This window comes from Podarcis liolepis (genome assembly GCF_965112155.1).
Source record: "Podarcis liolepis genome assembly, chromosome: 1".
NCBI classification, from domain to species: domain Eukaryota; kingdom Metazoa; phylum Chordata; class Lepidosauria; order Squamata; family Lacertidae; genus Podarcis; species Podarcis liolepis.
Genome location: NC_139554.1, coordinates 118222090 through 118234648, shown reverse-complemented (window position 1 = coordinate 118234648; position 12559 = coordinate 118222090). Strand labels below are relative to the sequence as shown.

General features: G+C 42.7%; 1 protein-coding gene across 4 annotated transcripts in view; it reads left to right on the top strand.

Annotated features, from left to right (window-relative positions):
• UBR3 (ubiquitin protein ligase E3 component n-recognin 3) overlaps positions 1-12559 on the top strand; it is a 90572-nt gene that overhangs the window by 22893 nt on the left and 55120 nt on the right. For all 4 annotated transcript variants that reach the window (XM_083467329.1, XM_083467328.1, XM_083467327.1 and 1 more), the window contains exons 8-18: positions 362-590; positions 1248-1427; positions 1990-2123; positions 2899-2985; positions 3328-3393; positions 3499-3588; positions 4494-4622; positions 4727-4779; positions 7747-7880; positions 8606-8691; positions 11273-11414. In XM_083467329.1, coding sequence (XP_083323455.1) covers positions 362-590; positions 1248-1427; positions 1990-2123; positions 2899-2985; positions 3328-3393; positions 3499-3588; positions 4494-4622; positions 4727-4779; positions 7747-7880; positions 8606-8691; positions 11273-11414 — 1330 coding nt within the window. The remainder of the gene's footprint in view (positions 1-361; positions 591-1247; positions 1428-1989; positions 2124-2898; positions 2986-3327; positions 3394-3498; positions 3589-4493; positions 4623-4726; positions 4780-7746; positions 7881-8605; positions 8692-11272; positions 11415-12559) is intronic.

Genomic DNA, 12559 nt, shown 5'->3' with positions numbered 1-12559 from the left:
GGGGCAGAAGGTTTGTTCATATTCCACCTGGTTACATTGAGATGTAATTGTACCAACATGCCCATTGTGTCCTCTAGATGATACTTACCTGGACATTTGGTCCTCATTAACAGATTTTTAAAAAGCATTCATGTTAGCAGAAGTATAGTCTGATACAATGCAGAGTGAGGCACACATAAAGTACATTGAAATAATTGGATTGGGCCACATGTACTTGGAAAGTAATTGCATTGCATGGCATCCTAGTCTTGGTTTTGTGCAACAACTGGTTTAATATACTTTCAGTAACACTTCTTATTGAGACTTGTTCGGGGGTTGGGAATGCAAATGGTAACGCTAACCTTTATTTTATACCCTGCAGATTGCTTTTACTAAAACTTTTGTGCAGCACTATGCTTTTATTATGAAAACCCTGAAGAAAAGCCATGAATCGGATACCATGTCTAACAGAATAGTACATATTAGTGTCCAATTGTTCAGCAATGAGGAGCTGGCACGCCAAGTGACAGAGGAATGCCAGCTGCTTGATATTATGGTTACTGTCCTATTGTACATGATGGAGAGTTGCCTTATTAAAAGTGAGCTGCAAGGTGAGTCGAATTCAGAATTTGCTTTAAGAGCACTAGAGTGGCACACACAGAATATTCTCAGCCTGTATTTAAGCTTCTTTTTGTAAGGGGGATGCAATCTGTTGGACTCCATGCTAGCAGTTGACAGGGCTAGAGTCCAAGGTGGGCCACCCTTTTGTCTCTCTTACCCTGTTCCCTTCTTTCCCGCTTGTTTCTCCATCCTCTGCACTCCCATGAAATTAGACCCAAGTGCCACAGTTTACCCACCTGTGGGCTATAGTGGAGGAGGGTCTGTTTTAAGCTTTCCAGCTGAAAGAGTGAAAAATGGCTAAAATAGAAGGAAAACAGCCCCATCATCCTTCCCCTTCCATTCCTCTACCAGAACATGCAGACAGAGAGACTGCTTTGTGTAAAAGAGAGAAAATGTTGGAGATGATCATTACTGCTGTAGTCTTAGACATAAAGACCAGATTCAGAGTTCACTGCATCCGGGAAGTCCGCATGGAACTTAACTAGACACCTTGTGAGGTTTGGGAGAAACAAGGAAGGTGGTTGTAAAGTGAATGAGGAAGTACTGATACAGATAGAAGCTCTGTTTTGCACGCTCCATCAGTGTGTATGTTTAACATTGGCAGTCTTAACATTTATGTCTTCGAAACCACTTTACTTGCCTTTCAGATGAGGAAAACAGTTTGCATGTAGTAGTGAACTGTGGGGAAGCTCTACTCAAGAACAACACCTACTGGCCACTTGTCAGCGACTTTATAAATATCCTTTCACACCAGAGCGTGGCTAAGAAATTTTTGGAAGACCACAGGCTATTAGTAACATGGATGAACTTTGTATCATTTTTCCAAGGTATGCGTCACTTTTGCTAATTATGTGCCCTAGTATTGACTGTCCAACTATATATACCTAGGTAGGGTTTAGGGGATGCATGTGGCGATGTGGTCTAAACCACTGAGCCTCTTGGGCTTGCCGATCAGAAGGTTGGTGGTTCGAATCCCCGCAATGGGGTGAGTTCCCGTTGCTCTGTCCCAGCTACTGTCTACCTAGCAGTTCGAAAGCACACCAGTGCAAGTAGATAAACAGGTACCACTGTGGCGGGAAAGTAAACGGTGTTTCCGTACGCTCAGGCACTTGTTACGGTGTCCCATTGCACCAGTTTAGTCATGCTGACCACATGGCCCAGAAAGCTGTCTGTAGACAAATGCCGGCTCCCTCGGCCTGAAAAGTGAGATGAGTGCCACAACCCCAGCCTTTGACTGGACTTAACCGTCCAGGGGTCCTTTACTTTTTACCTTAGATAGGGGTTTGATGACTAACTTTCATTTTCTGGGTGTTTGAATTGTATACGGTGCAAAAAAGATGGTGTACTGGTTAGCTGTAACTTTGTGCAACCTTGTCTTGATCTTTTAAGGAATGAATTTAAACAAGAGAGAACTTAATGAGCATGTTGAGTTTGAATCTCAGACCTACTATGCTGCTTTTGCCGCTGAGCTTGAGGCCTGTGCCCAGCCAATGTGGGGGCTACTATCACACTGCAAAATCAGGGTAAGCTGAGCACTACCTCCCCCTTTGGTTCTCTAGTGATTAAATATTTTAAATGTGAAATATGCAGTTTTAGAAAGTTTGTACACTCTCCTTGTGTTAAGTTGGTACACACACCCCAGTGCCTGTTGTGTACCTTGCAGTTAATATGATAGCATTGTGCTCTTAGCTTAACACCCTTAAATTTTTATTTAATCAACTATATTCGTCAAGGTGAGCAGTAAAACTCCTTTTGAGGGTATGCTCGTTAATCTGTTGTCCTGTTACTGAAAATGTGTTCAGGTGCTTTATTAGTTATGTTGTGCAAATAATAAATAGAATGCTTTCATGTTTTTGATGGAAGTCCTTCAAATATGTGCCTTTTTATCAAACAGAGAAATGCAGGTCCAGTCACTCCAGTTTGAAAGTACATTTATTCTCTCAGCCCCCACTGCCAAGAGCACAGAATGAGTTAACATTCCTGAAGAATTGTTGTCAGAGAACGTGGTTTCGTTTTGGTTTCTGTTTCTTTTACTTTGATCGCACAGTATTGTATAATTGTTATCAGTAGGCTGAAACATCCCCCTCCCCCAGATATCAGATTGCCGATCATATCCATAAATAAATATTGGTTCTCGACCCTGAGGGTGTACATGAGCTGAGACTAGAAACAGGACTCAGGTTCCAAATCATACATTGGGAGAGGAGAGGAAAGGGAAGGGATGCTTGCGCCCTCTAGCAAATTTTGCTGTGTCGTTTAACATTTTTCCATTTGTGCAACCTTTGTATCCCGCTTCAGGAGACGCAGGAATACACACGAAACGTTGTTAGATACTGCCTAGAAGCACTCCAGGATTGGTTTGATGCTATCAACTTTGTGGATGAGGTTTGTGTGTCTAATGTATTTGACTTTGCATTACGGAGTAGGGTCTTCCTTTAAAATTTGGAAGCGTCTTCCCTTCACACCTATATTGCACGCACCTCCATTCCACCCTCTCTTATTGCAAGAGATTTCCCTGAGCCAAGCTACCCGGTGGAGGGTTGCTTTTGTGTCTGTAGCAATAAAAGAGCGCAGCGTCACAATTTCTGGAGTAAAAGCAGAAGTGTATGTGCGCGTGTCGAAGTTTTGGGTTTTACCAGACGAGAGGAAATAATGAGTGATTTAATAGTGTGCAAAATGGAATTGTTTATTCCTTTGAATTGTAAGCGACCTTTGTTTCCCTTGCAGCCTACTCCGAATCAGGTCACTTTTCATCTGCCTCTGCACCGTTACTATGCCATGTTTCTAAGTAAGGTAAGTGAATGGTTTTTTGCAGAATAGGTGTTTTTTTTGGGGGGGGGAAGAGGCATTATTTAGGTAGACACGTCCAGATCAAATATGTACATATTTTGTTTGTAGGCTGTTAAATGCCAAGAGCTAGATCTCGATTCCCTCCTTCCAGACCAGGAGATGTTGATGAAGCTCATGGTTCACCCACTTCAGATTCAGGTAAGTTGGCCAAGTATTTTTCTCTCTCTGCATGTATCACCTCTGTGATGTGTCAAGCGGTAATTGCAAATAGCGAGCAGATACAGACGGTAACATCCAACTACGTACATCCACAGTCAATACAGAAATTTGCTTGCACAATGGGAATTTTTGGTTTCTCCTCTCCCTCCCCCCTCCAGCCTCTTGTGTGGCCTCAGAAGATGCTTTGGTGGCTCTCCGAATCCTCCAAAGCAAATTGGGGGCGGGGGGGGGGGCTGCAAGGGAGAGAAAAGGAAGGAGATGCCCCATTGTATCTACATTGGATTTCACTCATGGTTCATTGCCTCAGACAGTTTTTCACCACTGGAGGCCATTGATTTGTGGCTGAATGTAACTGAGTGCTAAGGGCATGGATATCTGAATAACTGCAAGTTCATTCCCACATTGTATGTGCAGCACTCTTTGTTTTCCACATATGGATCACAATAACGAGTGAGAAATTTTTGGGTGATTCTATTGAATTAGCAAGAGGTAAAGTGAAGGCCAAAAGCGGGAGTGTATCTGAGAACAACACAGAAAAAAGTTAGGCGGTATAAATAAGCAGGGAAAATATTCAGATCCTGTGGAACAACTGCTCAGTGGTTGCAGTTAAAAATGTGATTACATCCTTGGTTGTGGCTGACATTTTGTCTGGATGACATCCTATGTATTAGTGAAAGTCACAGGGGAGAAAGATTGCTATGTTTGCTATGTTGGTTTTGCAATCTAGTGTGCCACCACGGATTGAAATATTCTGCAAAAAGCTGTGTGATCAGCTACAAAAATATATTCTCAGTTTTTCAAGTTTTTAACACTGCAAAATAGTATGCCTAAGCAACAGGTAGCATGTTGAGCTGAAACAGCTTTCTTTTTGCTCTTTCTGGTAGGCAAGCCTCTCTGAAATCCATAGTAATATGTGGGTAAGGAACGGCCTGCAGATTAAAGGACAAGCCATGACTTATGTGCAGTCCCACTTCTGTAATTCCATGATTGATCCTGACATTTATCTGTTACAGGTAGGTCAGTACTTTTTGTAACCTCATCTGCTCTATGTTATTAGATAGCTAAACAGTAATAACTAATATATATATGTTCTCTCCCCTCCCCCCCCTGAAAACAGGTTTGCGCTTCAAGACTTGACCCAGATTATTTCATTTCCTCAGTTTTTGAAAGGTAAGATACTGTTGAAAAGAACACACTGTCTAAGCAATGTCTGCCTTGTGGTTTAAATACACCATAGGGGGGCTCTTTAATTCACATGTGGTGGCAGTGAAAATTTGCAAAAAGAAAATATCTGGGTAATGGTATATGACAAATTTAAAAAGTGCACTTTCCCCCCAAAAAACAGAAGCATTCCAGTTAGCAATAGTAGGTCAGGAAACAAAGTTAAAAACTTACTTCTATACGGAACAGCAGCTGCAAGAATAGTGTACGCAAAAATGTGGAAAGAGAAGGCTATCCCAACAAAGGACCAATGGCTGCTTAAACTAATAGAATACGTCGAACTAGTATGTACGGCAGCCAAAAGAAGAAATAATGATGGGAAGATAGTAACAAGTGAGTGGGAACAATTGGAAGAGTGTTTAAAAGGAAGTGGTATTAAGATAAATCTACAAGCAGGGATAAATCTGTAGTCGTCAGCAGCAGACACAATAAAGCAGGGGTCACCAACGTCTGGCCCGGGGGCCGGATAAGGCCCAAGACCCTCGTTTATCCAGGCCCCCGCCACCCACTCTTACCAGTGCGGCGCGGCGTGGGGACCCACTTCCAGGTCGGAGGAGCACCAGAAACAGCTTGTGCACATGCAGAGGAATAGCCACCTGAAGCCCCCGGAGCGCAGCGGGAGTTCGCGCTGCGCTCCGAAGGCTTGCGGATAGCCGCCTGATTCCTGGAGAGTGAGAGGGGTCGGTGCACACCAATCCCTCTTGCTCTCCAGGCTTCGCTTCGCTGGAGAGGCGCTGCACAGTTTTCCCTCTCTGTGCAGCGCCCCTTCAGCGAAGCGGGAGAAGAAATGGAAGGGGCTCCATTTCTCCTCCCGCTTCACTGAAGGGGCGCTGCGCAGAGAAGGGGAGAATTTTTTTTCCTGTTCTCCTCCTCCTATGATCCGGTGCGTCCTATGATCTGGTGCGTCCTGTGGAGCAAAAAATACGGTAATTGTTTTGATTATCTTGATGTCTGGAGACATGGAATGGAGAGTGGAATATTTGTAAAACAGTTTGGGTTGCCATTGAAGGGGAGTAGTTTTGGACACCAGCAGTGGATCCCCTCATTGGAGAAAGTGGCAACTTTGAGCGGATGGCTTTTATCCACGGGGTGCGTCCGTGGGTTAACCCCACCCTCTGTGTGCCATGGTTCTAGTTCAAACTGGGTTACCAAACAAACAAACAAAGAAAGAAAGAAAGAAAGCATGTAATACTAATTGGAAAGACATTTTTAATGTTTAAAAGTAAACATGCACATTTATGTTTGCCTGGATATCGGTTGCCCTTGGGTGATGAGCTAATTGCAAAATGGTGCCTTCACTCCAGCTTCTCTCAGGGCACTGCTGAGTTTCCTGGCTAAAATGCAGCAGCACTTGTGCTCTGATGTTTATCCTGAAGATGCGAGGGCCGGACGACAGCCCATCTGTCTGAATGTGCCCATATTCGCACGTGTGCATCCTTTCTTTTCTGGCCTTGGTATTGTAGCGCTGTTGTGTTTCTGAAGAAGGGGCTGATGAGATGCATTCCGGCGCTATGGAGACAGTGTGCTCCCTCCTCCCCATCCTTTGTTTATGGCTTAGGGAATAGAGACGGGCAGCAGGCATTTCACAGTACAGTGGTACCTCTGGTTACGTACTTAATTCGTTCCGGAGGTCCGTTCTTAACCTGAAACTGTTCTTAATCTGAATCACCACTTTAGCTAATGGGGCCTCCTGCACCACCGCCACGTGATTTCTGTTCTCCTCCTGAAGCAAAGTTCTTTACCTGAGGTAGTATTTATGGGTTAGCAGAGTCTGTAATCTGAAGCGTATGTAACCCGAGATACCACTGTACCTTGGTTTGCATACGTCTTGGTTTGCATACATTTTGGATTACAAACACATCAAACCCGGAAGTGCGTGTCCCAGTTTGCAACCTTTTTTTGGATTACACCCCACCCTTTTTTCTTTTTCTTTTTTTGGATTATGAACAAAAAATTTTGGGAGGCCCCATTGGCGAAAGTGCGCCTTGGGTTACAACCTGTTACAGACCTCCGGAACGGATTATGGTTGTAAACCAAGGTACTACTGTACAGTGGTACCTCAGGTTACAGATGCTTCAGGTTACAGGATCCTCTAACCCAGAAATAGTACCTTGGGTTAAGAACTTTACCTCAGGATGAGAACAAAAACCGTGTGCTGGCCATGCGACGGCAGCGGGAACCCCCATTAGCTAAAGTGGTGCTTCAGGTTAAGAACAGACCTCTGGAACGAATTAAGTTTTTAACCCGAGATACCACTGTACTGCATTTCATTGGAAACTCGGTGTCAAATGTATCTAAGCACCCTCCGACCTGCTCCCTCTGTGTTAAGGTTTGGGAAAAGGATGACAGACTGTGAATTGGGAGCAGATGCTGCATGGCAGCTCTGGGGAATGTAGGGAAGGAGAAAAGTAGAACTATCTGTAGGCAAATAACACAAAGTGTGCGATAACCCATTAAAAAAAAATATCCAAATTTCAATGGAAGGTTGAATCTTGTACTGTGCGCCAGATGTTGCAGAGTTTAATGGCACAGAGAGAAATTTGTTACTTCTTAAAAAAAAAAAATAGACAGTCGTTTATCCTCACAGATCTCATGGTGGTATACACTAGGCATGAGTAAAATATATCGTGCCAAAACCACAATACAGTAATAGTCATCCTCATAAAAACAGTTAGAGGCAACCAAAAACAAGCAGGCTAAATGATAGCGAACATCAAAATATCTGGGCAAGTAAGCAAGTTGCACTTCAATATTCGCTACTGCTGCGCTGTGTGAAGTGAAGGGGTCTCCATTTGATCATGTCTGGATGGGCAAATGCCTGGGAGCCTTGTGAGCTTCCTGGAGGAGCAACAGGAAATGTTCTCAAATTATTAACCGTACTGGATTTTCTAAAATTCATATTTTCCTCACCTGTAGGTTCAAGGTGGTTGACCTCTTAACAATGGCTTCCCAACATCAGAATACAGTGCTAGATTCAGAGCATGAGAGATCGATGTTAGAAGGCGCCTTAACATTTCTCGTCATTCTTTTAAGTCTCCGTTTACACTTGGGTAAGATTAATTGGCTTTCTGCTTTACTCCTAGTAATATCTATGTCGGGGTAGGAATGGTCACAGGCACCAGTGTTTAGGTAGGAATGGTGATGGAAACCTCAGCCAAAAGCACTTGCTAACTCTTAATGTTATTGACTTGTTTCTCGGAACCTTCGCCTTTGTTAGTCCCTCTTGGTGGAAGCCAAAAGTTGTGGTTGCCCACTAAGTTGTGTTTATTTAGTCAGTCTCCATTCTTGTAACATGAATCCATTGGTTTGGGTCCTAGCTTGCTCCATCCTCCTTGTGACAGACCTTTAGATATTTGAAGCTGGCTATCCTATCTCTTTTCAGTCTCCTCTTTACTAGGCTATACATGCCGAGTTCCCTCAACCATCCCTAATAAGGCTCTAAATCAGGCATAGGCAAACTCGGCCCTCCAGATGTTTTGGGACTGCAACTCCCATCATCCCTAGCTAACATGACCAGTGGCCAAGGATGATAGGAGTTGTAGTACCAAAACATCTGGAGGGCCGAGTTTGCCTATGCCTGCTCTAAATCCTTGTTTCTTATTGATACTCTGTGGATTAACAGCCCATTTTTTTTTTTAATCAGTCATAGTCTTTTTTAAAAACTCTTTTACTGTAAAACTGAATGCACTTCTAGGTAGTAATAACTCCACCTCCGCTTCCTATCTTATGGTATGTATTATATGGTTATGTTAATTTACCTTTCAATTTCTCCTAGGAATGACTGATGATGAGATTCTTCGGGCAGAGATGGTAGCTCAGCTCTGCATGAATGACAGGACTCATAGTTCTCTACTGGACCTCATATCCTTGGAATGTTGTTAAATGCATTTTTTCTGTGACTAATTAACAGGATTCATGTATTGTTCTTCTCTTTGGTGTACAATAAGTAAGACTATTAGAAGCAATTTTGAATGCCTTGAAACAATATTAGCATATAATTTTCATATGAAAAGTTGCATGTTGAGCTTGCAATGAAATTTGATGTTTTACTGAGCTGGAGATATATATCATATATCATATATATATATTACACACACACACACACACACACACACACACACACAGCATAAGCACTCTAGTCTTTCTAACTCTGGTCTAGGAATATAAATCATCAGCTTTCTTCCAACCTTCTGATTCAAAAGGATAGATTTGGGATTTACAACTGTGTTTGCCTTTCCATTGAATTAAACTGCCTTCCCCAGATTGGGTTCTTTCACTCCAGGGAGTAATTGGGCAATATGCCAGGACAAAAATAAATAAATACTAGTGTTATCTGGTTTGTTTGAAATCCAAATTTCAGTCTTTTAAAAAACTGTAATGTACACGAGGACCCAGAAGGGTGCAGTATAGTGTTCTCCTGGTGAGATAATCTTCCATATTTAAACATGTGAAATCTGTCTTCCTCCCCTGTTAGCAACCAAAGGGTGAGATTTCAAAAAAACCACAACTAGCCAAGGCTTTAGTGTCGTTGCACAGCTTTCTTTTTCTTACTGATGTGCATATCCTTAATCTAGTGTAATGTGGATTAAGATGGATTAGTAATACCACTATATTGATGCAATTATGTCCTGAGACCAATTAACATTTTGCAACTGTGATGGGGTCGTTTTTCAGAATGATGGACATTCTTTGTTTTTTTTTGTTACAGCTTCCTAGCACCTCTGGAATAAGCATTTAATTATGTATCTAACCATTCTCTTACTCTGAATTGTACAAACATGTATTTGAAATCTATGTGCCGCCTCCAAGAAAACTTTCAACATTAACACTTAAAATGATGGATCGAACACCATTTAATTGTGCAATATAGACCTCTTCTGGTGAAGTGAAGCAACTGCAGAAATCCCTGTTGCTTCTGCCCACCAAAAGACATGCTTACACAGTGGTACCTTAGTTCTCGAACAAATTGGCTCCCGATTGCCGAAAAACTGGAAGTACGTGTTCCGGTTTCCAAACGTTTTTCAGAAGCCGAACGTCTGATGCAGCTTCCGCTTGAGTACAGGAAGCTCCTGCAGCCAATTGGAAGCTACGCCTTGGTTTTCGAACGGTTTTGGGAGCCGAACAGATTAAGTTTGAGAACCAAGGTGCCACTGCAGAATCATGGAAGGAAGGGACTATGAGGGTCATCTAATCCAACTCTCTTCAATGCAGGAACCTTGATCGACCCACAACCCTGAGATTAAAAGTCTCATGCTCTACCGACTGAGCTATTAAAAAATGGCTGTGTATTTCTAGATGAAGTTTGGTATGCATGTGGGGATGATTAGGGAAGCAGGAGAGGATATATACTTTAATGAAATCCTTCCTAACTTCCATATTCTAGCAGAGTTCCAAACATCCCCCTTTTAAAATTACACAGCGATCAGTTTGTTGCTGACTCATCTGAGTCTTACTATTAAAGATTCCTTCCTGGTAAAATCCCATCTAATCCCTCTTAAAAAGAATAAACGATAGAATCTGATTTAACGTTAAGGTTCACAGACATACCCCTGAAGGCAGGCTTAGGTTGCATAACAACTAGAACTATTCCATAAAGAAGTTAGTCCCAAGTGACTGCAACTGAGCAGTCACTTCCCCAAACACACAGCAACATCCAAAATGGAAAACACACACTGATCAGAACATGGAGGCCGTGTTTTCCTCCGTGCTAGTACAACAGACCACACCCTCTTCAAGTCTATCCCAGCTCAGGAAGTCTTCTCCTGAGTGGTGCAAAACATCCCCTAACATGTCCACTGTAGGAAAGTTGTACAGTGGATGCTCGGGTTGTGAACGCAATCCATGCGGGAGGCACGTTCACAACTCGCAGCGTTCACAACCTGCGCGTCTGCGCATGTGCGGGTCGCAATTCGGTGCTTCTGCGCATGCGCAAAGCTCTGTTGAGTTCTTCTGCACATGCGCAAGCGCCGAAACCCGGAAGTAACCCATTCCGGTACTTCTCAGTTTGGCACGGTGCGCAACCCGAAATCATGCAATCCGAAGCGTCTGTAACCCAAGGTATGACTGTACTTGACTGCAGTTTTACATCCCACAATGCAGTGGTGACTTTTTGTAGTGGAAAGCACTCCTCCTCACACAAGGCAAGGCATGCAATTTCTGCTGAGCCCCACCATGCGCACTGGCAGGCCTCCACAGTGTCCCATATATGTATACTGTTGCAGGGGATCAACCAACCCTCAAGTACAGCTAGAGTCGGTGCTAGAGTGACTAGGAAGAGTTGAAAAACAATATGCTGCCCCATCTTGCAGAAGTGTTTTCTTACTAGTTCAGGGCCACCATTGGATACAACCCGAATAAAGTTAATATATGCAACGCTCATAGGAACGAACACCTTTTTCTTGAAAAATTGGGGAATTGTTGTTTACCTTAACACGAGGATCACATTCCAGAAAACCCAAATCCGAAAAGTGGCATTATTCCTGGAAGCTTAAGCTTTGAATCAATGCTGTCAGCTGTAGCTGATTTTAAGGCTCCTGTGTTTGAACCTGGGGGCTCTATGCAGCAAGGAATGTATACACCTAAAGGTATGTTCAGTTTTTATGGGTGTTTTAGTGGGAATTTGCAATATATGTATGGGTTTTTAATGAGCTGGTATTAATTACAACTCTAGAAATTAATTATTGTTATTTATTTATACCCCGCCCATCTGGCCGGGTCTCCCCAGCCACTCTGGGTAGCTTCCAATAGAATATTTAAAACACAATAAAACATCAAACATTAAAAACTTCCCTAAACAGGGCTGCTTTCAGATGTCTTCTAAAAGTCAGGTAGTTGTTTATTTCCTTGACATCTGATGGGAGGGTATCTCTAAGATGTAAACAGCTTAGAGATAGTTGACTTCAGTTGCGCATTATGTGAATTTTGGTGGATTAATAAAATTTTTCAGAATTTCAGTGTTGTTACATGCTTTCAACTTTTTTGCTTTTCCTTCCCTAATTCCTCTGTTTAAACAAGTGGTTGTTTTTCACACTTTGAACACCATCATGATATGTACAAGAACCAAAATAGTTGATCGGCGAACAGGATACATTGTAATTGTGTATGTTGAGTAATGATAATAAAGATATGTGTTTGAGGATGTTGGCACAAAACTGAAACACTTAGCTGCTGAAAACCTGCATTGTGGTTGAGCATGCACGTAGGTTAAGCCAAACCTTATCTAAACATAGACAAACGTGGGCACTGAGGGAAAAAATAATTGTGACTGTGCTACTCCTTCCCCGGTCCTGCTGCTGCCATGCTACCCAGTGCTAATTTGCAATTTGGCTTAGCATTATGTGTGATCCCTCATGGTTTGTCTTGTTTTAAACAAACCAACAGTTGTATCTAGAGCAAAGTTTTAAACCATAAACCTCAGGGCCAGCTTTAGAGCATCCCATTTGATGGTGCTCTTGTGCCTACCAGATATGGGACCATTATTCTTATCCAAAAGGTATTAAAGAGTGAGCACTAGGACGTCTCCAAGATCCAACGTAAGTGTGGCCATACTTAAGATTGGATTTGAGGAGTGGACTGTCCATTGAGTAGTCTTGTGTGTGCATACGTTATGTGTATTACATTAAAGTCGTACCTCGGCTTAAGTACTTAATTCGTTCCGGAGGTCCGTTCTTAACCTGAAACTGTTCTTAACCTGTAGCACCACTTTAGCTAATGGGGCCTCCTGCTGCCG